We start from the raw sequence: 22,353 nt of genomic DNA, 5'->3' as shown, positions 1-22,353 counted from the left end.
CCTACACGCTATACATTATGCCAATTCAAATGAATGGGTTCAGGTATTGATTCTACCACTTGCTAATTATGTGGCAAGTCATTTCTTCCAGGTCTCAGTTTTCTCATCTTTAAAATGGAGGGAAAGGGGCAGCTAGGTGGCCCAGAGAATAGAGTACTGGTCTTGGAGTCAGGAGGACCTGAGTTCAAATGTGACTTCAGACATTTAACACTTACTAGCCATGTGAACTTGGGCAAGTTACTTAACCCCAATAGCCCAATAACCCCAACCCCCTGCAAAAAGCAAAAAATAAAATAAATAAAATGGAGGTTTCAGATTAGATGACCCCCAATTTTTTCCTGCTCTAAATCTTTGGTTCATTGATATGATGATATAAGTCCTTCCCTCTAGGCCATAGTTTTCTATAAAATGATGATACTGGGCTAGGTGATCATGAAGATCCCTTGTGATTTTGAAATTCTATAGGTCAACAGTATTCAGAATGTAGCAGTTGTATTCTTTTCTTTTTTTTAACTGGACCTGTGATTTCATTGGCATATGGAGTTCCTGGTGAAGAACTTTTTTTTTTACTAATAGGAATTGACACCTCTGAAATTTACAGCAGCGGTTCTCAAAATGGGATCTGTAGACTTCTGGGGGTCCCCAAGAGTCTTTCATGGGTCTGTGAAGTAAAACTGTTTTTATAATAATGCTAAGATGTTATTTGCCTATTAAAGTACTCCTCCCTTTTAGAACTACGTATTTTTGTGTGGCTAGATTTTCATTATATGTTTATGTATTTAACCAAAACAATATCTTGACAGACTAAATGCAGAAACAGATGTGAGAATTCAGCAGTCTTCTATTAAGCCATACATGAAAAAATATATAAATTTATAAAACAGTGTTGTGTGTGTGTTTTTTTAAAGCAATTGGGGTTAAGTAACTTGCTCAAGGTTACATGGCCAGTTATTTCTGGGTGTGGTGCTAAGTATCTGAGCCTGGATTCAATCCCCAGGTCATCCCAACACTGGGGCCAGTGTTCTTACTCAATGAGCCACCTGGCCGCCCCTAAGCATTTGGGGTTAAGTAACTTGCTCAAGGTTACATGGCCAGGTGTTTTCTGGGTGGGTGCTAAGTGTCTGAGCCCGGATTCGATCCCCAGGTCATCCCGACACTAGGGCCGGTGCTCTTACTCGCTGTGCTACCTGGCCGCCCCGACAGTGTTGTGTTTTTTGGGAAAGCTGAGTGGTGCAGTGAATAGAGCACCGGTCCTGGAGTCAGGAGGACCTGAGTTCAAATTCGACTTCAGTCACTTAACCCTTACTAGCAGTGTGACCTTGGGCAAGTCACTTAACCCCAATTGCCCTGCCTTCCCCCCTCCAAAAAGCAAAAACAAAAACAAAAATTTCAGTGTTCATATGTGGCTTAGATCAATGTACTAAAAATGGCAGTATTTTTTTTGCTTTTCAGTTGTGTCTGACCCTCCATGACCCCATTTGAAGTTTTCTTGGCAGAGATACTGGAGTGGTTTGCCATTTCCTTCTCCAGCTCATTTTACAGATGAGGAAACTGAGGCAAACAGGGTCAAGTGACTTGCTCAGGGGTACACAGCTAGTAAGTGTCTGAGGCCAGTTTTGAATTCATGAAGATGAGTCTTCTTGCCTTCAGGCTGTGCTCTCTATCCACTCTACCACCTAGCTGCCCCCCCCCAATAGCAACATACCCCAAATTAATTTCTTGATTTTATGTACAATTTTAATTTGATACCATTTTCCAAACAGCCAGATAAGATCATGAGGAAATTTATGTGGAAAAATTTTTGTGGTCATAACACCAGGGATGCTTGAGAAAAACAAAAACCTAATAAAATTAGACTTTTGGTCCTTGCTTTTGAAAGGCATTTGTCATCAAAACTATCCTCTTTGGGGCAATAAATAGGAAACCAGATGAATGGAGTAGAATGGACATGTCAGGAACAGAAGCAAACATATGCAAAAGATTAATGTCTGATAAACCCAAGGGAAATAAAAACTGGGGAAACTATTCATTATTTAACGATTGTTGAAAAAATTGGGTAGCAGTATGGCTGAAAATTAATTTAGCACCTCACCACACACCATATACCATAATAATCATAGACTTAGTCATAAAAAAGAATAACAACAAAAAAGACTGAAAAATAAATGTATCTCAACTATGGATAAGACATGGATGTTTATCTTATAAATAGATTGAAGTAATTATAGAGAGCAAGGTGTATGGATTTGATTTATAAAAAAGTCTGTCAACAACAAAAAAATTACTAAGATGTGAAAAACTATGAAAAATAATCCATAATGATTTACTTTTATTTTATTATGCTGAATTTAATACACCATAAAACAAAGAACATTTCCCTATACAAATTAAACAGAAAAAGAGGTTATATATGAAAGCATAAATCCCCATCACGTAAAGGTTGCTTTTTAAAAGTAAATAATAAATTCAGTATGTTATTTTCAAAGCTGTCCTGCTTATCTGTTTCCTATTGAACTTCTTTCTCTTCTATGCATTTTAAAAGCTGTTCTAATGACTTTCTTTTGGGGGCCAACTTATTGCTAGTTTCCTTCTCCCCCATTATCTATAGGAGTCATATATACTGATAAAGAATATTCTAACTTCCTTAAGGATCAAAAATATACAAATTTTAAAAACCATGAAGAACTGATAGAGAAGCAGGCATACTCGTTTGTTTTTGGTGAAATAACAAATAGCTGGAATCTTTTTGGAGATTATTCTGCCTGTATTCTGTAAGTGTTCTTAAAATACCCACAGCCATCGATCCAACAATCTGATAATTGAAAATGTACCTTAAATATCACAAAGCATTGGAAAAGGACTATCTGTTCCAAGATACTGATGGAAGCATAATTTGTAATTGCAATAATCTGTCTACCATCTGATGTCCAACAACTGGGTTATGGCTGAACAAGTTGTAGTATATCAATCTAATAGAATACTACACCACCAAGACTACATTTTCGGAATATAAACAAATGTGAAAAGGTCTATAAAATAATCTTAAGTGAAGAAACCAGAGTAGCCATGGATGCATGAAAAAAAGAATATGTTTACTTAAATACCAGTGTGAATGGGCAAAACAAAAGCAGCCTGAAATACCAGAAAAGGTCTTGCAAATGACATCTAAGACAAATCAAATTGCACCTTCCCTCCACCCTATCTCTTGAGTTTTTAAAGGCCTATTTTTGTTCAGTTGTTTTTCAGTGATGTCTGACTCTTTGTGACCCCCTTTGGAGTTTTCTTGGCCAAGATACTGGAGTGTTTTGCTGTTTCCTTTTTCAGATCATTTTACAAATGAGGAAACTGAGGTAAACAGGATTAAGTGATTTGTCCAGAGCCATACAGCCAGGAAGTGTCTGAGGCCAGATTTGAACTCATGAAGAGAAGTCTTCATGGTTCTAGACCTGGCTCTCTATCCACACCACCACCTTCAGGGTCTAGTGACCTGCTATCCTTTGGTCCTGGACTCTCCCTTACTATCCTTAGGAATACTTGATTCGGAGTTTGAACTTAGTTCCACAGTGGTAGATGTGACATGAAGCAGAAAGGACCCCGCAGCTCTGTATTCAGAAGACCTATGTTATAATCTTACTTCTGACACTGACTACCCATGGGATTTCATTTCCCTGGTCCTTAGTCTCCTAATATGTAAAATAATGCACTTGTACTACATGGCCTCTCTTCAGTTTTTAACCCTGGTTTGATGATCCCTTGCTAGGGAAGGGTCTTCCTTGGCCTGTGAGCATAGATATGCTACTAGTTTCCTACTTTAACCTCTTGACCATTTTCTTCCCAGGCTGAGGAATTGGAGGTGACCTCACTGATACAGAAGTCTGTCATGACCCAAACTGGGAATTCTTCTTCTCCCTAAGTATATTAAATAGAGTTCAGCTTGTCGCTGTTGCAGTTTAAACCCAGGGACGCCAAAAACTGTTGAAGTGGGGGCTTTGCCCACCCAAAAACTGTTGCAGTTTCATGATATGTTGTGGTGGAACCGTCTCAAAAAATTCAGAGTCAGACCACCTCTAATCCAAGTATAGGCATTTATTGAGATTGACGCCTTTCATGAAGCAGGCTAAATTCCAAGAGGAACCAGCAGCTTTAGAGCAAGCAAGATGGATTTTTATAGGGTAAAGATGCAATTACACAACAAAAATTTACATAGAATAGAGGAATATCATTAATATTAAAAAGGCAGGAAGAGTTTGTTAAGGGATTAGGTGATGGAGGAGGGGTTTGTTAAGGTGTTATAAAGTGAATGACAGCAAGTGAGACCATTAATCATTTAAAATGAAGTTTTAATTGTGGAGCATAATTAACCCGGGGACTGCCAGGCATCATGTACCCAAATCAGGCAGCCCCGAGCATATACATCTTGGGGTTTATATAGACAAGAATCACAACAAAGCTGTTACCAGGGGGAAACTACAACTTAGTCAGTTGCTACGCAAGCAGGGAAAATACAGAAGCCAAAAGGTAGCAATCAGTTCATTGCCTAACGATTGTTGCCCAGAGGTCAGTTTGTTGCCCAACTGGAAAATTCCCAAATCTGTTTCAAGAACTGAACAGAAGTGTGTGTGTGTGTGGGGGGGGGGGGGGGGGAGGATAATGGGCTTCAGGTAGCATGTTTGGGCAGGTTTCTTAGGCAACTCTCCTATGATGGGGAGAGAAGGGGGATGTTCACAAAATGGGGGGTTACTGCAAGGGATTAGGTAATGAAGGAGGGGTCCTATCTACAGTTTGGTGGTTAAACATTCTGGTCATTCTGCCCTCCAACTGGCTAGCTATTGTGGTCCTGTCTTGGGATAGATGGATTATGTGACTGTGACTGAATATAAGAACACACCTGTTTCTGTGGGAATGGGTTTGGGAGCAGTGATCAGGTAGAGGCAGTAGCTAGGTTCCCATCACATGGACATACCTGCTGTTTCTGTGGGAACTAAGTTCAGGGACATACCTGTTGTTCCAGTGAGCAGTGAGGCATATACAAAGAAGTTAGGACATTGGGGGGGCTGGGGCTAGGTAGGAGCAGTGGGCCTGTTGTTCAGTAGGGCCAGGCCTATAATGAAGTTAGAATACTGGGGCTGGGGGCAGCTTTATTAGGATTCTATCATCACTAGTTATGGGCCCCAGAGGATTCTGTGGATCTAAAGTGAAGGTTGTATATCACAGAGGATGGTCTGATTTAACAGTCCTCTACCTTTTGAGTGGAGATGTGGAGAGTAACCAGTACTTTGCCCTAAACTCAAGAGAGGTTCTCTGAGAGAATATTAGCTGGTATAATTTTTGTAAAATTGGTTAGCTACCGAGAGGAATGGTTTCAAGGGCAGGCAGAATTGTTTCAGATGTCCCCAGGTAGTTGTCCATTGTTGGAACTAGAGTGTAAATCTTGAAAATTACAATCATTACTGGTTTTCCTGCTTCTAGTCTCTTCCTTTCCAATTCACATTACATACTGTCTTCTCCCACACTAATCTTCTAGAAACACTCATTTCATCCTGTCATTTTTCTGCTCAGAAAATGTAATAAAGTCCAAAGTCCTTAGTCTGACTCCAAGTGTCTTCAGAAGCAGAGACCATCTTAGCTATCTAGGCTGGCATTTTTTCTCATTAACCCCTATACACAGGCCCTCTGTTCTCACCAAGGCTGTTCCCTTCCCTTTTCCTGGAACATACACTATATTCCTTCCTCCATTCTGCTACATGTCAAGCTCATGTCCCACCTTTACAAAAAGAAAGTCTTTCCCAACTACTCCAGCCAATGGATCTTCCCATTCTCTGAAATTCAATAGTGTTTATTATCTAAATCTCATTTCAGCCTTTAGTCATGTATTGGCATACATTGTAACTTACTTGCTTCATGTTGTAATGCCAGTGTGATATCCATAGCAGCTGCTGTGAATAGGGCATACTCACATTGGCATTACACATTCACATCTCTTGCCTTAATGACTAAATTGTAAGTTAGGTATGTCTTACGTTGTTTTTGTTTACCCCTCAATACCTAGTATAATGCTAAGCATTTGTGTTCAATAAATATTTGTAAAAATCAATGAAATTCTGAGCCTCGTCCAGCCTTGTAAATGGATGTTAGATAAAAAAATATGTAGTTGTATATTATATGTATTTGTGACATGCATATATCATACTGTAAGCACATAGGCATAATTTAGATGTCCATAATTTTAAAAAATTTGTTATATTAACAGAAAGATATTTTACAAAGGAATTATATACATTGTGGACCTTTAAAAGCAATATATTTTTAAATTACCCTTCAGAAATGAAAGTAAAGAATGTATTGTTTTATAACTTATAATTATTTGTAAATTGATGCAAAAAATTGGAATGACCTTTAAATGTGCAGGCCAGGGGACAGCTAGATGGCACAGTGAATAGAGCACCGGCTCTGGAGCTCTGGAGTCAGGAGGACCAGAGTTCAAATCTGGCCTCAGACACTTAACACAAAAATTAGCCGTGTGACCTTGGGCAAGTCACTTAATCCCAATTGCCCTACCTTCACCCCTCCCAAAAAAAATAAATAAATAAACGCGCAGGGCAGAATGCATCACCATATCATTACATTCAAGTTAATTTCTGATCTGCCTTGTTTTTTTTTTGTTTTTGTTTTTGGTTTTTTTTTAAGCAATCGGGGTTAAGTAACTTGCTCAAGGTTACACAGCCAGTTATTTCTGGGTATGGTGCTGAGTATCTGAGCCCAGATTTGATCCCCAGGTCATCCCGACACTGGAGCCGGTGCTCTTACTCGCTGAGCCACCTGGCCGCCCCTAAGCAATTGGGGTTAAGTAACTTGCTCAAGGTTACACGGCCAGGTGTTTCTGGGTGGGTGCTAAGTGTCTGAGCCCGGGATTTGATCCCCAGGTCATCCCGACACTGGAGCCGGTTCTCTTACTCGTTGTGCTACCTGGCCGCCCCCTCATCTGCCTCTTTACTGCTGAAAAGAATGAGTGATGGAGGTGGACCTGAGAGAGGCATTTTACAACAAGGTCAAGGAACAAAGAAAACACTTGTATTGCTTCTCACTTCATCCATAGTTTTAGCCTTACTTTTGGAATGCACAATGCATAAGCACACATTTAACTTACTCTTGTTCTGTGTATGTTCTATGGCAGAGGTTCTTAAGCTGGAGTCTTTGAACTTGGTTTTTAAAAAAAATTGTAATTCTTATTTCAATATATTTGGTTTCCTCTGTTACCCTATATATTTTATTTTATTGTATACATTTAAAAACAGTATTCTGAGATGAGGGTACATGAAGTTCACCAAACTGATGGGGGGGGTACAAAAAAGGTTTTTTTCATATTTTTATTTATTTATATTTTTATATCATATTTTATGATATTCTGATTGGGGAGTAGGGAAGTCTATATCTATATAGGTGTTAATAGATATAAAGCCAGTTAATGGTGTCCAAGGACTGGTTCTTGGGGAGTCAGAAATGGGTCATGATTCAGAGAGTTATTCCTCTGGATAGATGGCAGACCCCCCAAAATGGAACTATCCATCATGCACTGCACATTCACATGGCATTTAGTATTAAATCCTTCAAGGGCAGCCTGCTGGGTAAAGTTATGTCACAAAGTAGCTACTTCTCAGTGATCTGTTAAAAATAAGCCCTTGGCACAAGCTTCTGTTTTTGGTCAAATTTGTGGATAACACGAAGCTGGTTGCAAACAGCTCACATCCTGGATGAGAGAATTGGAGACCAAAAACAATTTGTTAAACTGGAAGGATGATTTGCAGCATCTGATGTCCTGTGACTTTTGGGTTCAAAGATCCCACTGCATAAGCACAGGATGTGTGGGAGACATGGCTAGAAAGCAGGTTATGTAAAAAGTCCTGGAGGTTTTTATGAACTGCAGCCTCATTGTGAGTCAGCAGTGTGGTATGGAAACCAAAAAAACCACTAATGAAATCTTCAACTGCATTCAGAAAAAAAAATACAGCATAAAGGGTGAGGAAGGTGAGAGCCTCACCATCCTTTGCTCTGGTCACACCACAATTGGAGGTCTGTGGTTAGAAGAGAGCTCCTAGGATGATCCAGGGAATAAAGACCGTGTGATATGAGATTAGTTTAGAGGACATGAGTGTTTAGTATGGAGAAGGGGAGATTTCAAGGGACTCGTGAGAGCTGTCTTTAAGTTCTTGCAGAGGCATCAGACTTGTTCTGCTTTGCTATAGATGGCAGAATGAGAAACAATGATTGGAAATTACAAGGAGGCATATTTTGACTCAGTATAAGGAAAAACTTCTTAGCAATTCATACCATCCCCAAATGGATTGCACTGCCTTGGGACCAAATGGTTCCTGCCCATTGGCATTCTTCAGTCAGGCTGGATAACCACTTGTCAGAGATGTAACAAAGAATCCATACTTTCTTGATTTCTAAGATCAATTTTAATTGTAATTTGTTAAAATTATTTATACACAAACATATCTTTTCTAGATTACTCAAGAAAGATCGAAAGATATAAGCTAAAGACAAATGAACTTTATGTAGATCATTAGAAAAATAAAATTGAATATGTTTTGATTAAAAACAAAAACTTTTAAGAGCTATAGCAGGGAATAACAATTAGCAAATTCATGAATCAGACTTCCAGTTATGCTTCTTTATAATTAGTAACCATTTGTTAGCCTAAATGAGAACGTACATCCTAGGTACCTGCAAAAGAAAATGTTTGTTTAATCTAGATCCCTGCTTTGAAAGGCAAATTATGTAAAATTATGATATCTTTGATAAAATTTAAATATATTACCATTAGCTAATGGTCACTAGTGAATGTACACCATCATATTTGAAAAAGAAAAATAATGAGGCTTAAAAACAGAATCCTAATGAACAAATTTACTGTTTTGAGTTTTGTTTTGTTTCTATTGAGTACATGAACTGGTGTTATATATTTAATTAATGACTTGCATAGTTTTGTAACCTTCGTGGAGATTAAGTCTGTGAAATTATAAAGCCAAAATATCATTTGGATACTATCAACTCTGATACTGGCTTTTCCAGTATTTCATATATCATTGATTATTTTATGGGAGGATAAAATTGCATACTACATTGTGAGGAACACAAGGGGAAATAACCAGAATATAATATTTTTGCCACATGTAATAACTGTTACAATGCCATTTTTTTTAGGGTATATGTTGGAGCCAGACCCTGACAAGAGGCCAGATATTTATCAGATCTCATACTTCTCATTTAAGCTCGCCAAGAGAGAGTGCCCCATTCAGAACATTCAGGTATGTGAAATTGTGTCTCTAGGAGAGAAGAATCTAGAGTGGGACATACTCATATGATCACATAGTGTAGTTCCAAGAACACTGGATATAAATCTTCTGACTCTGGGTTCAGACCCTATTTCTGTTATTACACTGTTGCTGTTGAGTCAGTTTTTTTTTTTCAGTCATGTCTGACTCCATGACCCCATTGGTGGTTTTCTTGGTTCAGATATTGGAGTGATTTGACATTTCATTCTCCAGCTCATTTTACAGATTAGACAGATGGGGTTAAGTGACTTGTCCAGAGTCACACAGCTAGTAAGTGTCTGAGGCCAGATTTGAACTCAGGAACATGAGTCTTCCTGATTTCAGACCTGGCAATCTGTTCACTATGATACCTAGCAGCCCCTCTTTTATTTACTAGCTATAAGTTTGTAGTATAGACAAGTCCTTTAACTTGAGCCTTGGTTTTCCCATCCACAAAATGGCACTACCTACCTCACTGGGTTATTATGAGGAAATGAGGCATAAATAAAATTTGTAAAGGTATATAGACGTGGCTATACCCATACTTATGCCACACGCTATCATTGACAAATAACTGACCTTGTAGTCAAGGTGCCCTGGGTTCAAGTCCTGCCTCTGACATACATATACCAGCTGTGTGACACAGGGTAAGTCACTTAACCTATTAATACCCCAGGGATCCCTTAAGTTGCCAATCTAAATAGATAGGAGTGGCTAGGTGGTGCAGTGAATAGAGCACTGGCCCTGAAGTCAGGAAGACCTGAGTTCAAATCCAGCCTCAGACACTTAACACTTACTAGCCATATAACCTTGGGCAAGTCACTTAACCCCAATTGCCCTGGCCTTCCCCCCTCCAAAAAGCAAAAAAAAAAATTTTTTTAAATAGGTAGAGGGAGTTTCCTCACTGGGGTACTCCTTAACCCCAAGGAAACTATAGGTCCAGTCCTTTCCCTATCACTTGCTCCAGAGAATAGTCACATGCCTTCTCTCCAACTATTTCCTTAGCTATAAAATAAAGGTTTTAGATTGATTGACCTCTGTGGTCCCTGAAAATTCTCTTATTCTGTTTAAAACAAATCAGCCCTCGAATCTCTTACTGCTTAAATTATTCTCTATTTCAAATGTATGCAGCTAAAATAAGGAGTGCCTATAAAAAGAACTTTATTTTGTTATTGTTAGCCTGTTATCATTCCAGCTTTCTGTGTACAGTCAGACCACTAATTGTAATGAAAAAAGATCAAAATTAGTACAGAGCTGGTAGACAGAATAAAAATGAGAGAAAAGATATGAAAAGACAGAGAAGATCATGAAAACCAACTCCATCCTGACCTGTTTAAAAACAATTTATTGATGGTGAAAAATGGTCTATGGCTAGAATACAGGACATAGTCTACAAGAATTACATGCAGAAATTTAAGCAATGTAAATTAATCGCCATAACAAGGAGACAAAAAGACCATAAAAAGCACATTAGTCACCAAACACTTGACTTACTTGCCAAGTGGAGAGAGAGAGCATTCTAGGCCAACACTGGTTTGGAATATAAAATTGTTTGCAAAATCTTAAAGGAAAATGGATGGTAAATCGTAAGAAATGTTTCCACATAAAACAGGGGAATGGTGGAGAGTAAACATAATGTAAAGAAAGCTTGGTCAGAGACCTAACTAGGCAAAATTGTCCTGGAGATATTTAAGAATGAAGGTGGAAGGGCAGAAGAAAGAAATCGAAAAGATTTTTATGAGAACCTTTTTTTTTATACCATCAAGATATGGTCCAACACACTTGGACTCTTAACATCACAGTCCTGATATGTTGATGGATGGGCAACGATGAGAAAAAAATCTGAGTTAGATCAAGTGCAAATGGGAAGAGATTCATTCATCCTATAGGTAACAGAGTGTTGAGGACATTGAGAAATCAGTTCACAAGGTAGATCTGAAGAAGGGGAGGACACCAAAGGCATGATACCTTGTTTTAATGAAAAAAAGCTGACCACAATTACCATTGACCTAGACCTTTATGCCTATTTTCCCATCTATATAAAATTTTTATGAGAATAGTTTACTTAAGCACATCAAGGACATCCTTGATGAAGGTATTAGTAGGCAACATAAGTGGTTTTGAACATAATATTCCCACAATCAACCACATCTTCATCATCACACAGTTGACTGAAAGACATAGAGAATATCTCACTGTGCTTTAATGTTTGTTGATCATAAAGCATTTGATTCAGTAGTGCAAAATGCCACTTTAAAGGCTTTTCCAAAAAGGATATTCCCATGCATACATAAATAGCAAGATATTCTTGTTCAGTGACCTGCTAATCAGTCAGATCAGGCAAGGTGTTGCTATTGTCATGGAGGAGACTTAGCACAAATTCTAAAAGAGATTCCTTATGGATCATGGTAAGGCTCTCCAGATCTATTTGTGGGTGACATTCAGCTGATGGAACTGACTCTGGAACACTACAGGGCTCCATGAAAGAAATCCATAATCACTTAAGAGTTTGGTCTAATCATCCCTGCAGGAAAAACCTAGGGCATGAAGAAGCCCTGTGGTCTAAATTATCACTTATAGTTGAATGGGCATCAAAAAAAAGTCTTCCCCCTCCTCCCCTCTCTTCCCTCCTTCTCTCCTTTCTCTTCTCCTTCCCTTTTCCTTTTCTTCCTCTCCTCTTTCTTCTTTACCACCTTTTTCAACAGACATTACAAATGGACAATGAGTTGAGCCCACAGATTGCCTTTTTTTTTTTGGAGGGCAACTGGGGTTAAGTGACTTGCCCAAGGTCACATGGCACAGATTGCCTTCTTAAAAGTACAAAGTTTCTCTAATGGCCTCATACTTCTAGGAGTAGTCATCTTTTTAATACCAGTATCCTACTGGTGATGTCGTATGTTTGCAAGTCATGGAACACTGGTTTCCAAAGAACTCAAAATTAGTGTCACATATAGGGTATTAGAGAGCTTCATAGTAGCTGAGAGTTGACAGTATCACATAACAAATAAGAAATTATGAAAAGGAACCAGAGTAAAGGATGTCATCAGAGAAAAGTATAATGAAAAAGATGGCCTGATTCCAGTATTAGAATGAGTGATGTGTTACTAGAATGAGGGACAGTCCATGTGCTCCACTGGTATCCTTTCAATGTCAGATGAAATGAAGGAAGACCCCTGTGGCAATCCTAAGGACATGGACAAGAATTACACAGTATGGGCAGTCATGAATGGGTTTCAGTCTGCATCTGTTGGGGGAAGAATTTACATTAACTGAAGTCCTAGATCCATTTGAGCTATCAACCCATTCTCCCATTCACCAGTTAATTTTCCCATTCAAAGGTAGACTCAATAATGGCAGTCTTTACCATGAGTCCAAAGTCATTTGGTACTCAAATTAGATCTTGACTCTAAAAAATGTGAAGATTAGACTAGTTGGCGACTGTGGTGCCTTCCCGCTCTCAAAGTCCATGAGAGACGGCACAATCCCATGACCTACTGTATAAGGTGTACCAGACTTGGTTCAACTCCAGATGGCAATGCTCATTAGTTGTGTGAGCGTGGACAAATCACTTAATTTTCCCGAACTCTTCAATGTGTCTATCTGTATAATGGAGATGATAAGAGACTATAAATCCCTCTCAGGGGCTATTGTACCAAAAATCTTGTAGGTATAATTTCATGGGGTTTGAGTTGTTCCTAGAAGAGGTGACTATGTGCCTCTTGGTGAAGTTGAGTGGACTTTATGAATCACAAACCATTACCAGTTGGTACTTTGACTGACAGCCGCCAAGTCTGACTGAGCCATGATCAGGTTAATTAGCAATATTTGTATCACATGCTCTTACACAGGCTACTGTGGCTTCCTATACTGCCACAGATTGTATCCTGGGTTAATGGGAGGAATAAGCATTCTCAGCCCAGTCAGACTGAGATCAGAAGAAGGGCACCAGTTTGTATGTTTCCTGTCACCCACTAGTCAGAATACTTGTTGTTGGTTCTGCTGGCTGTGTTACTTGCAAAGGTCCATGGTATCAGGCTGCTCTTGACCGTTCCTGATGGTTTGGAGGTTATTTTGTTCTTTTTTTTGGTTTTGTTTTAATCCACAGAACTCTCCCATCCCTGCTAAGCTTCCAGAACCAGTGAAAGCCAGTGAGGCAGCTGCTAAAAAAACCCAGCCAAAGGCCAGGTAAGAACTACCTGACAAAACATACTTCATGTCCCAGTGGGAGTGGACAGATTGAGAATCTTGCAATCCGCAGGAAACTCTTTGACGTGATAATATTTTTAGGGGTGGGAGAGTCCTGACCTATGATTTTATCAGGGTAAGGATATTCCCAGTGTGTAAACTCCCTTTACCATTGCCTGTGTATATCTGATACTTAGAGAGTTATCTGGAGCAGTTAAATTGACATATCTATGGTCACACATCTAGTATGCATCAGAAGTATGTCTTCAACATGAGTCTTTTCTGACTCCCAAGGTCAGGCCTCTGTCCACTCTGCCACATTCTCTCTCTTGAGAGGACCATAAAGTAAAAATGATTTTTCTGGTATAGTTATCGGAATATCTTCATCTAAAGGAGAGTTATCCTTTGGAAGCAACCCCACTGGGATGCATCCAGTTAATCCAGTGAGGCTTTTGGTGGATGAGACATTTCTGAACATGATTATGTTTTGACCATTACTTTCAAAGGTTTATTAGCAGCATAGTGTAGTAGACATAGAGTCAGGACACTTGGGTTTGTATCATGGATTTCTCACTTCCTAGTTGTTTGACTCTGACCAAAAAACTTCATCTCTCTCTCATCTATGAAATGAGGAAGTAGGAAACTCTAATTTCTAGACTCTCTCCCAACTATATATCTAACAGTATTAAGATTACATGAATTTTTCCTGTGCTTGGGAATCCCAGACTCCATACCTCCTTGCTGTCAGATTTTGGATCCTTTGCTCTATCTAGATGGGAAATGGGGAGTAATCATACCCATACTACCCATCTAACAGGATTATGTGGGCAAAGTATTTTGCAAACCTTGAAACCCTGTAGAAATATGAGTTACTATACTTCAAAGCTGGTTTAAGCCACCAAGAGAAAATCAGGCCCGTTCCTTTTTACTTGTACTCTATAGAAGAAATGCACATGAATTGTCATACCAATTAGTCAGACCCTCATTGAACTTCCATTCTGTGATAGATAAACAACACAACGGAGAAGAACAGCAAAGAGGACTTTCTTCATTTCTCCTTTTAAGGCCTGGTACAAAGTTCTTATAGAGTCACGAAATTCCAGTTGCTTTCCTGAGCTTGCTTTTTTTCTCAGTCCCACTCAGAACCATGTGTGAGAACCTTCCTTATATTAATGGGGCCCCAGAACTCGCTGTGGGCACATAAAGATGCGGGTTGCCAGATGGTGTCTGCAAATGCCTCAGTGTGCTTCTGGCCCTCTGTCCAGTCACGTGTATCTTATTCTTCAGTCATAATGTGAGTGATAAGTCTCCTCACTTATTCCCTTTAGTCTCCAGTTTCTCCCCTTCCTCTGCAATCTGCTTTATGCCACCCCATTTCCTCTCCCTTACTCTTTTCCAATCTTCCTTCCCAAAGTTTCTTCAGGGGCAGCACAATGCAGAACATTGGACTTGGAAAGCCAAGAGAGAGAAACCTCAGTCTGAACTCTACTTTCAGCCCTTACCAGTTGTGTAGAGTATAGGCAAATCATTTCAGCTTTTTTGAGGCCTTGGTTTCCCCATCTGTAAATTAGAATACTGGTTCTACTTACTTCACAAGGATATTGAGAGGATCAAATAAAATAATGTACAAGATGCATTTTGCAAGCGTTGTAACCCTATCTAAATGCTGGCTATGGTTATCATTCTCTATATTGCGGTGTTTTGGGGATCTGTGCTCCACACAGCTTACAGTGGGAAATAAAGAACTCTTTGGGGCCCCAGTGTATTCAGAAATGAACCAGGCTAGGGTGAGTACAGACTCTTGATTTGGCTCTGCCAATCACTCAGTAAGCTTTTAGCGAACATATTCTGTGTGCCAGGCACTGTGCTAGGTGCTGGGGATTTCAAAGACAAGAGTCTGCCCTCAGGAAGCTTATATTTCTATTGAGGGAAACATGTAACCACATAAGTTAAAATATGTAAGTAAGTAAAACGTATCACTGAAGCAAGCACAAAGTAACTTGGCAGGAGGTGACCCCTAGCAGGGGGAAAGCAGGACAGACATCATGTAGGAGGGGGCACTTAGACCTAAACATTGAAGAAGAAAACAGATTGGAGCCATTCATGTTAGAAGCTCAGCACCTGTCCAGCTACTGCAGTTTCATCTTCGTTCTTCCTTTACCTCTCCTATGTGTCTACCCAAAGGGCAGACTTGTAGCACAGCCCATGCATTAAGCATCTTTGACAAGATCCCATCTGCCCTTTGGGAGCAAAGCCATGTGGTTAGTACCAAGTTAAATGGGAGTCATGAGTGTTGCCTTTTCCAAAAAAAAGAAAAGAAATGCACAGAAAAGGCTCAAAGCCCTTTTCCTAGATAATCTTTTATTTTATTTCTCCAACTCCCTTGCTGATGTCAGCTTTACTTGCTGATGGACATACATGTTTCTCTCCCAGGAGAAGTCTGATTCCCATTGCTTGCCAGCCTGACAGCTCAATGTAATTAGATTGGCGTGCTTCATCTTTGAGTCTGTGGCCATTTGAGGCCACTGGCCTGAATAATCTCTTTGATTCAGAAAGTTTTGGCAGGAGTTGAGATGATCTAATTTTGTCAGAGGTTCTGAGACCTCTTAGTCACACCTGAGAAGATGAAAAAGCACTCAGAAGGTGTTGTCAGTGATGCTTTTGTCCCTGGCCTAGCCAAGTAAGTTACGCCTTAAAACCTCCATTGGGTTGTATGAGAGCTGCAGAAAGACAGTGCACAGAGCACAGAGATGCTTAGGATAATATCTATCCAGTAACCAGATGCACCAGGGCTGCATTGCTTTCCCAAATAGAGGGTGTGCCTGCTCTAACTCATGTGGGCACAGTCATGTCTGTATTTTAAGGGACAGTTTAGAAATACCAACCTAGAAGCCCAGACTAGTCAGCATTTATTAGTTGATGACTGTCAGTAACCTCAAAGGGGAAGGGAGTCTGGTGTCTTCATTAGGGTTATTGGCAATAGCTGTTTTGACCTTTTGATCACAATAAAAATCTCACATCAACACCCTTCCCCATTTATGCATTGTTAATTTCCACTTCTAACTTTTTAACTTTCATAGGTTGACGGACCCTATTCCCACAACAGAGACATCGATTGCACCTCGCCAAAGGCCGAAAGCTGGACAGACCCAACCGAACCCAGGAATTCTCCCTATCCAACCAGCCTTGACACCTCGAAAGAGGCCCACTGTCCAGCCCCCAGCTCAACCTGCAGGTAGAGAAATTAGTCAGCTAAAGTAACCTAGTATGCCTCATCTCCATCATGGGCCTAGAAACTTTTGCCAGATGATACCAGCCTAGCCCAGGAGGGAGGATGGGAACTGGTTAACATGACTTTAAGAATGAAGTCTGGGGATGTCCAGGTAGCACAGTCAGTAAAAGCACCAGCCCCAGAGTTGGGATGACCTGGGATCAAATCCGGGCTCAGACACTTAGCACCCATCCAGAAACACCTGACTGTGTAACCTTGAGCAAGTTACTTAACCCCAATTGCTTAGGGGTGGCCAGGTGGCTCAGCGAGTAAGAGCACTGGCCCCAGAGTCGGGATGACCTGGGATCGAATCTGGGCTCTGATACTTAGCACCACACCCAGAAATAACTGGCCATGTAACCTTGAGCAAGTTATTTAACCCCAATTGCTTAAAAAAAAAAAATGAAGTCTGTAGGGGCGGCTAGGTGGAGCAGCAAATAGAGCACTGGCCCTGGAGTCAGGAGGACCTGAGTTCAAATCCAGCCTCAGACACTTAACACTTACTAGCCATGTGACCTTGGGCAAGTCACTTAACCCCAATTGCCCTACCTTCCCCCTCCCAAAAGAAAAAAAAAAGAATGAAGTCTGTGGCATCATGTTGACCGCACTTCCCTTCTTGGAGATGAAGAGGATGACAGTGTGCGCAGCTTTAGAGAGGCAGTGCTAGACTGTCTGATCTCACAGCTTATCTTTTGTTCTCTGGGCTGTCTGGACTCACACTTACCTTCTCTGGGGCCCAGCTTCCTCACTCTTAAGTCCTGTGCTTCTGTGAATGCTGTTTAAAATAAATCAAGAAGCATTTATTAAATATCTACTAATGTGCTAAGTGCTGAGGAAGAAGCAGCAAAAAACAGTTCCTACCCTCAGGGAGCTTCCATTCCATTGGAGGGCACAACATGTATCTATATAGACAAGATACATAGTAACTAAAAAGAAAATTTTTTTAAAGATACATAGTAACCTTAGAGGAGAAAGCACTAGCAGGTTGGGGGGGGGTCAAGCTAATTAATAGCTTGCTTTTATATCACACTTTTTAGGTTTGTGAATCACTTTACAAAAATATCATTTGTTCTTTGCAGCAGCTCTGGGTGGTAGGTGCTATTATTACTTCCATTTACAGTGGAGGAAACTGGGAAACTGAGGCAGATAGGTTAAGAGATTTGCCCAAGGCCATACAGATAAGTGTCTGAGGCTGGATTTGAACTCGTCTTCCCGACTCCAGGTCCAATGCTCTATCCAATGTGCTTGAAGGAAACCAAAGATTTTAAAAGGTGGAGGTGAAGTGGGACAGTATTCCAGAAACAGAAGGTGGCCAAGAGAAAAGGCAAGGAGATGGGAGATTGAGCAGCAAATATGAGATTTGAAAGTACATAGTGCTGGCTGTGTGACCCTGAGCAAGTCATTTAACCCTTTTTGCCTGTTTCCTCATCTGTAAAAGGAGCCAGAGAACGAAATGACAAACCGCTCTGGTATCTTTGCCAAGAAAACCCCAAATGGGTCACAAAAAGTTGGATACAACAGAAACGTTATCAACAATAAAAAAAGTGCTGAAACAGCAGCAATATTGCTGAAAAAAGACTAGGGCATCTTTTTGATACCTAAAGAGTTCTAGCCTTTCTCCTCATTATTTATTAAGTACCTAATCTGTTCAAGGCCTTGTGCTCAACACTAGGGATGGAAAGATGACATCTATCCTTAAGGGTCCTACTGTCTATGGGGATTGATAGAGAGGGAGGGAGGACAAGTATGATACAACCTTCAGTGTGCCAGAGACAAAGGAGAGATTCTGTTCAGCTGGGAGAAGCCATTAGGAGTGAGTAGAAGAGGTGGCACCTGGGCTGGAGAGGGTGGTGAGGAGGACAGGAATTTTAGCAGGTGGAAAGCAGGAATTCTTAGCCCTCTGTGTTGTGGATCTCTTTTCAGAATGTTTGAAAGTGCATAACACAAAATACATAAGATCACAAAGGTATCTAATTATTTTGGAATACAGTTATCCAGATATAAGGGGAAAAAAGTGTTTGTGATCCCCAACTTAAAAACCCTGATGTAGAGAGATTGCAGTCCAGGTCTAGGACACAGCCTGCCCATATGCATGGAGGTGGAAATAGAGGGAATGAGATGAAAATTAATAATTTGTTTTGCTTGGAATTTGAGAGTCCCTGAAGGGGAATAGTTCTTAAAGGAGAGGTAGGCTAAGGCCAGATTGTGCAGTAACTTAAATGCCTTGATAAATGGCCATCTGCTCATACAAAATACACATAAATCAGATAGAGGCTAACTTTGGAGAGGAAGATATTAGCTGTTGAGGGAAATGGAAAAGAATTCAGGCAGAAAGAGTCGTTTGAGCTAAGTCTTGAAAGAAAACGGGGTTTCTAAAAGATGGAAATTTGGGATCCCATTCTAGGTTTGGGGGAAAGCCAGTACAAAGATAGGGAGTTAGGAGATGGACTGACATGTGGGAAGAACAGTAAATAGGCCTGTATGGTGGTACTTTTGTGTATACAGAACAGAGTAATACAGAAGAAGACTAGAAAACTATGAAAGGGCCAACCATTTCACCAATAATTTCCTGATTTATTGGTCCAGATGAAAAATTCCCCCATTACTTCCTCTATATTCTCTAAGAGGAATCAGCAAGGCAAGGTGAGAATTTTCAGTGGCTTTTTTTAGCAGACAGCACACCCTTACAGATGTCTTCATAGTTAAACATCCAGCCTCTTTCTCAGTTTTGTGATCAGTACCTAAAGTTCATTACCAGTTTCCTCCATCTGGCCAAGCAGTCTGTAACACACTCTGTCCATAAAATCACTTTTTATCATTCCTTTTTTATTCAAATACTCATCTATCTTTTCTAGCTACACAGTCCCTTTTGAGCAAAATGCACATTTCCATCACTATATTCCAGTCATGGTGGAATAATGCATCTTGGTTTAAGACCTACTTTCTGTACTCCTTACATTTAAAAAAAATCTCAATTTGATTTTATTATCCCTACTGTTCTTATTGGCATACAGCAAAGTCATAATTTGTATGAATAATGAATCCTATGAAGTCACATTATTTAAATTCATACTTCATATTTTCATTGGCCTGGAACTAATCACATTTTACGTAACTATAACTTCAAATAATGCTAATTCAAATACATGTAACCACTTCACAGGACTCATTTACATTAACTGGTATCTAGCTTTGTTGACCTGAGCCCATAAATATTATTTCTGGCCCTCTCTCGATTTATTTTCTCCTGTAGGCACCTCACCTGCTATTTTTTTTTTTTTATGTCATACCTTAAATCTCGTGTTATTTGGTTTAGCAGCTATGTCTGGGTATTTTTTTCCTTCCCTCTCCATTTTCAGTTTCAGATGAACTGATCTTCAGGAGTATATATTCTCTTCCTCAAATGTATGTCCCAGAAACATACATTCCTATCTGTTTCTCTAAGAAACCAGATTATTTGCACCTTCATTTTGAAAAGGCCACTTTTTTTTTGTTTGTTTTTTGGAGGGGGGAAGGCAAGGCAGTTAGGGTTAAGTGACTTGCCCAAGGCTACATGGCTAGTAAGTGTGTCAAGTGTCTGAGTCCAGATTTGAACTCAGGTCCTTCTGACTCCAGGGCTGGTGCTCCATTCACTGTGCTACCTAGCCACCCCAGCACCTTCATTTTGAATGTATCATTTATTCCCAAAAGAATCACTAGAAATGAATGCTGGTCTTCAGGCATATACCCCAGAAGGATAGCCTATGTAGTGGTAACCACACTGGCATACCCAGGATGGCTGCTAGCATAGGTTCTTAGATCTGCTTTACTAGGAAAGATAGCTGTTAAGGGGTCAACAATCTTTTTTTAATTACATTCACTAGTTCAGGGGAAAAGTCTGAACTTCAGAGAAAATACAAGCAGAGAAATAAAGACCAACAGACAGGGCTCTGACTGCCTGAATCAGCTATACACTTTACATACATCGCTGGATCCAGAGAGCCTTTACATTTGAGCAGTTGGGGAGCTCTGAATATATGGTCACTAAGAATCTCAACCAGGGAATCACAAGATCCTTCTCATAAATGAGTCCCCAAAGCAAAATATCAACTCAGAGTATATATACACTTTTCAAAGCTAGAAGGGTCACAACCCTCGACTCAGTACCTAATTAGAAATTAGCAAAAGGTATGAAAGCCTTCCTACAAGTAAGCCTCCCCTAAGCAAACTTCTCTTAATGGGTTCTTCTGAGGCCTATTAATGGGTGGGGAAGATCTTAAATCTCATTAACATTACAGTGTATCACCTAATTAACTACATCAGTGAGTCAATAAACATTTATTAATGCCATTTATAGGCCAAGCACTCTGAAATGCTGGAGACACAAAGAAAGTCAAAAGACAGTCCCTGTCCTCAAAGAGCTGATAATCTAACAGGGGAAAACAAAACATAAATATAAGCTAGAAGCAGGTAGAAGGGAGGGTACCCAGCAGGGTCATGATGAAATCCCACAGCAAGATGGGAAATGACAAGATGGCAGTCCTGGGTGCCCTCCTTTAATGGAGGATCCAGAAGGGGGTTTCTGATGTTTGCCCTCTACTTTCTGCAGTCGTAGGGAAGGAGAGGTTGAGAGGTAGTAAGGAAGTATGAGTTTTAGAGTTGATATGATCTTGCAGGATGATGAGTTTCACCATCAGGTTGTATATGATAGGTGTTTGTATCCCTAAGCAGTACTTTGCCTTCCTGAGACCACATAAGACCACATGTGGCCTTGAAGCTGCAGGTTCCCCACCCCCACTCCTGAGTAAGGAGTTTTCTTTTTAGTTCTTAGCACAGCATTTTGGAAAGAAACTAATAGCATAGTCAGCAGAGGACAGTTATACTGGTAAAGGCATTGGAAGACATGCCATACAATGATAACCTGAAAAGATAGTAATATTTAGTCTGAAGAAGAGAGGACTTGAGGTGAAGGTTGGGGATGGGGAGGTATAATGCCAATGCAATATTCACAGGTATCCATGGCAGCTATGAATATGCTGGTGTAGTTGTGAATCACAAAACGTAATAGGCTTTCCACATGGAGAATAGAACCAAAGCATTTATTCAAATACCAGAAAAGCCGAATCCCCAAACCAGAAAGCGAAATTAATCATAGTGACCAAAAAGCTGGTACACATAACCAATGCAACAAACACCAACATTCCCAAGCCTTCTCAAACCTTCCCTCCATCAGGCCTTCAAAACAAAACAGGCTCCCTTAAGCAAGAATGCCCCTCTGTCCCTCAGGCTAGCTGCTCAGCTTCCAGGCTGCTTGGTCCCAGGAGTTCTGGCTCTCTCAGCTGTGTGCTCAGCTTTTTATTCTGGTCATTAGCTCCTCCCTGTTCCACCCCTTCCTATTGCATCAGCAAGTTCCTCCCACTATGGGTTTCACAAGTTCTGTTTCTTAACAAAGACTTGATATAATCAAGGGCAAGGCTCAACTGAAATGGGGTGCTAAGTACTTGTTTACTTGCCATTAGGAGGGGCTGGGAAGATCTTCAAATCCCTATTACTATTACAGGAGGATGATGGCTATCTTGATGTATTTGATGAGTCCTCTTG

At 40.2% G+C, this 22,353-nt stretch overlaps 1 protein-coding gene across 8 annotated transcripts in view; it reads left to right on the top strand.

Annotated features, from left to right (window-relative positions):
• AAK1 (AP2 associated kinase 1) overlaps window positions 1-22,353 on the top strand; it is a 271,657-nt gene that overhangs the window by 158,274 nt on the left and 91,030 nt on the right. For all 8 annotated transcript variants that reach the window (XM_069068900.1, XM_069068899.1, XM_069068898.1 and 5 more), the window contains exons 9-11: window positions 9,208-9,311; window positions 13,423-13,502; window positions 16,583-16,737. In XM_069068900.1, the coding sequence (XP_068925001.1) occupies window positions 9,208-9,311; window positions 13,423-13,502; window positions 16,583-16,737 (339 nt within the window). The remainder of the gene's footprint in view (window positions 1-9,207; window positions 9,312-13,422; window positions 13,503-16,582; window positions 16,738-22,353) is intronic.

Source organism: Petaurus breviceps, unplaced genomic scaffold, assembly GCF_028583685.1.
Source record: "Petaurus breviceps papuanus isolate PSGF00001 unplaced genomic scaffold, PetGlider_PUasm1.0 90775, whole genome shotgun sequence".
Classification (NCBI taxonomy): Eukaryota; Metazoa; Chordata; class Mammalia; order Diprotodontia; family Petauridae; genus Petaurus; species Petaurus breviceps.
The sequence above is the reverse complement of the archived record's forward strand: the minus strand, read 5'-3'. Positions and strand labels throughout refer to the sequence as shown.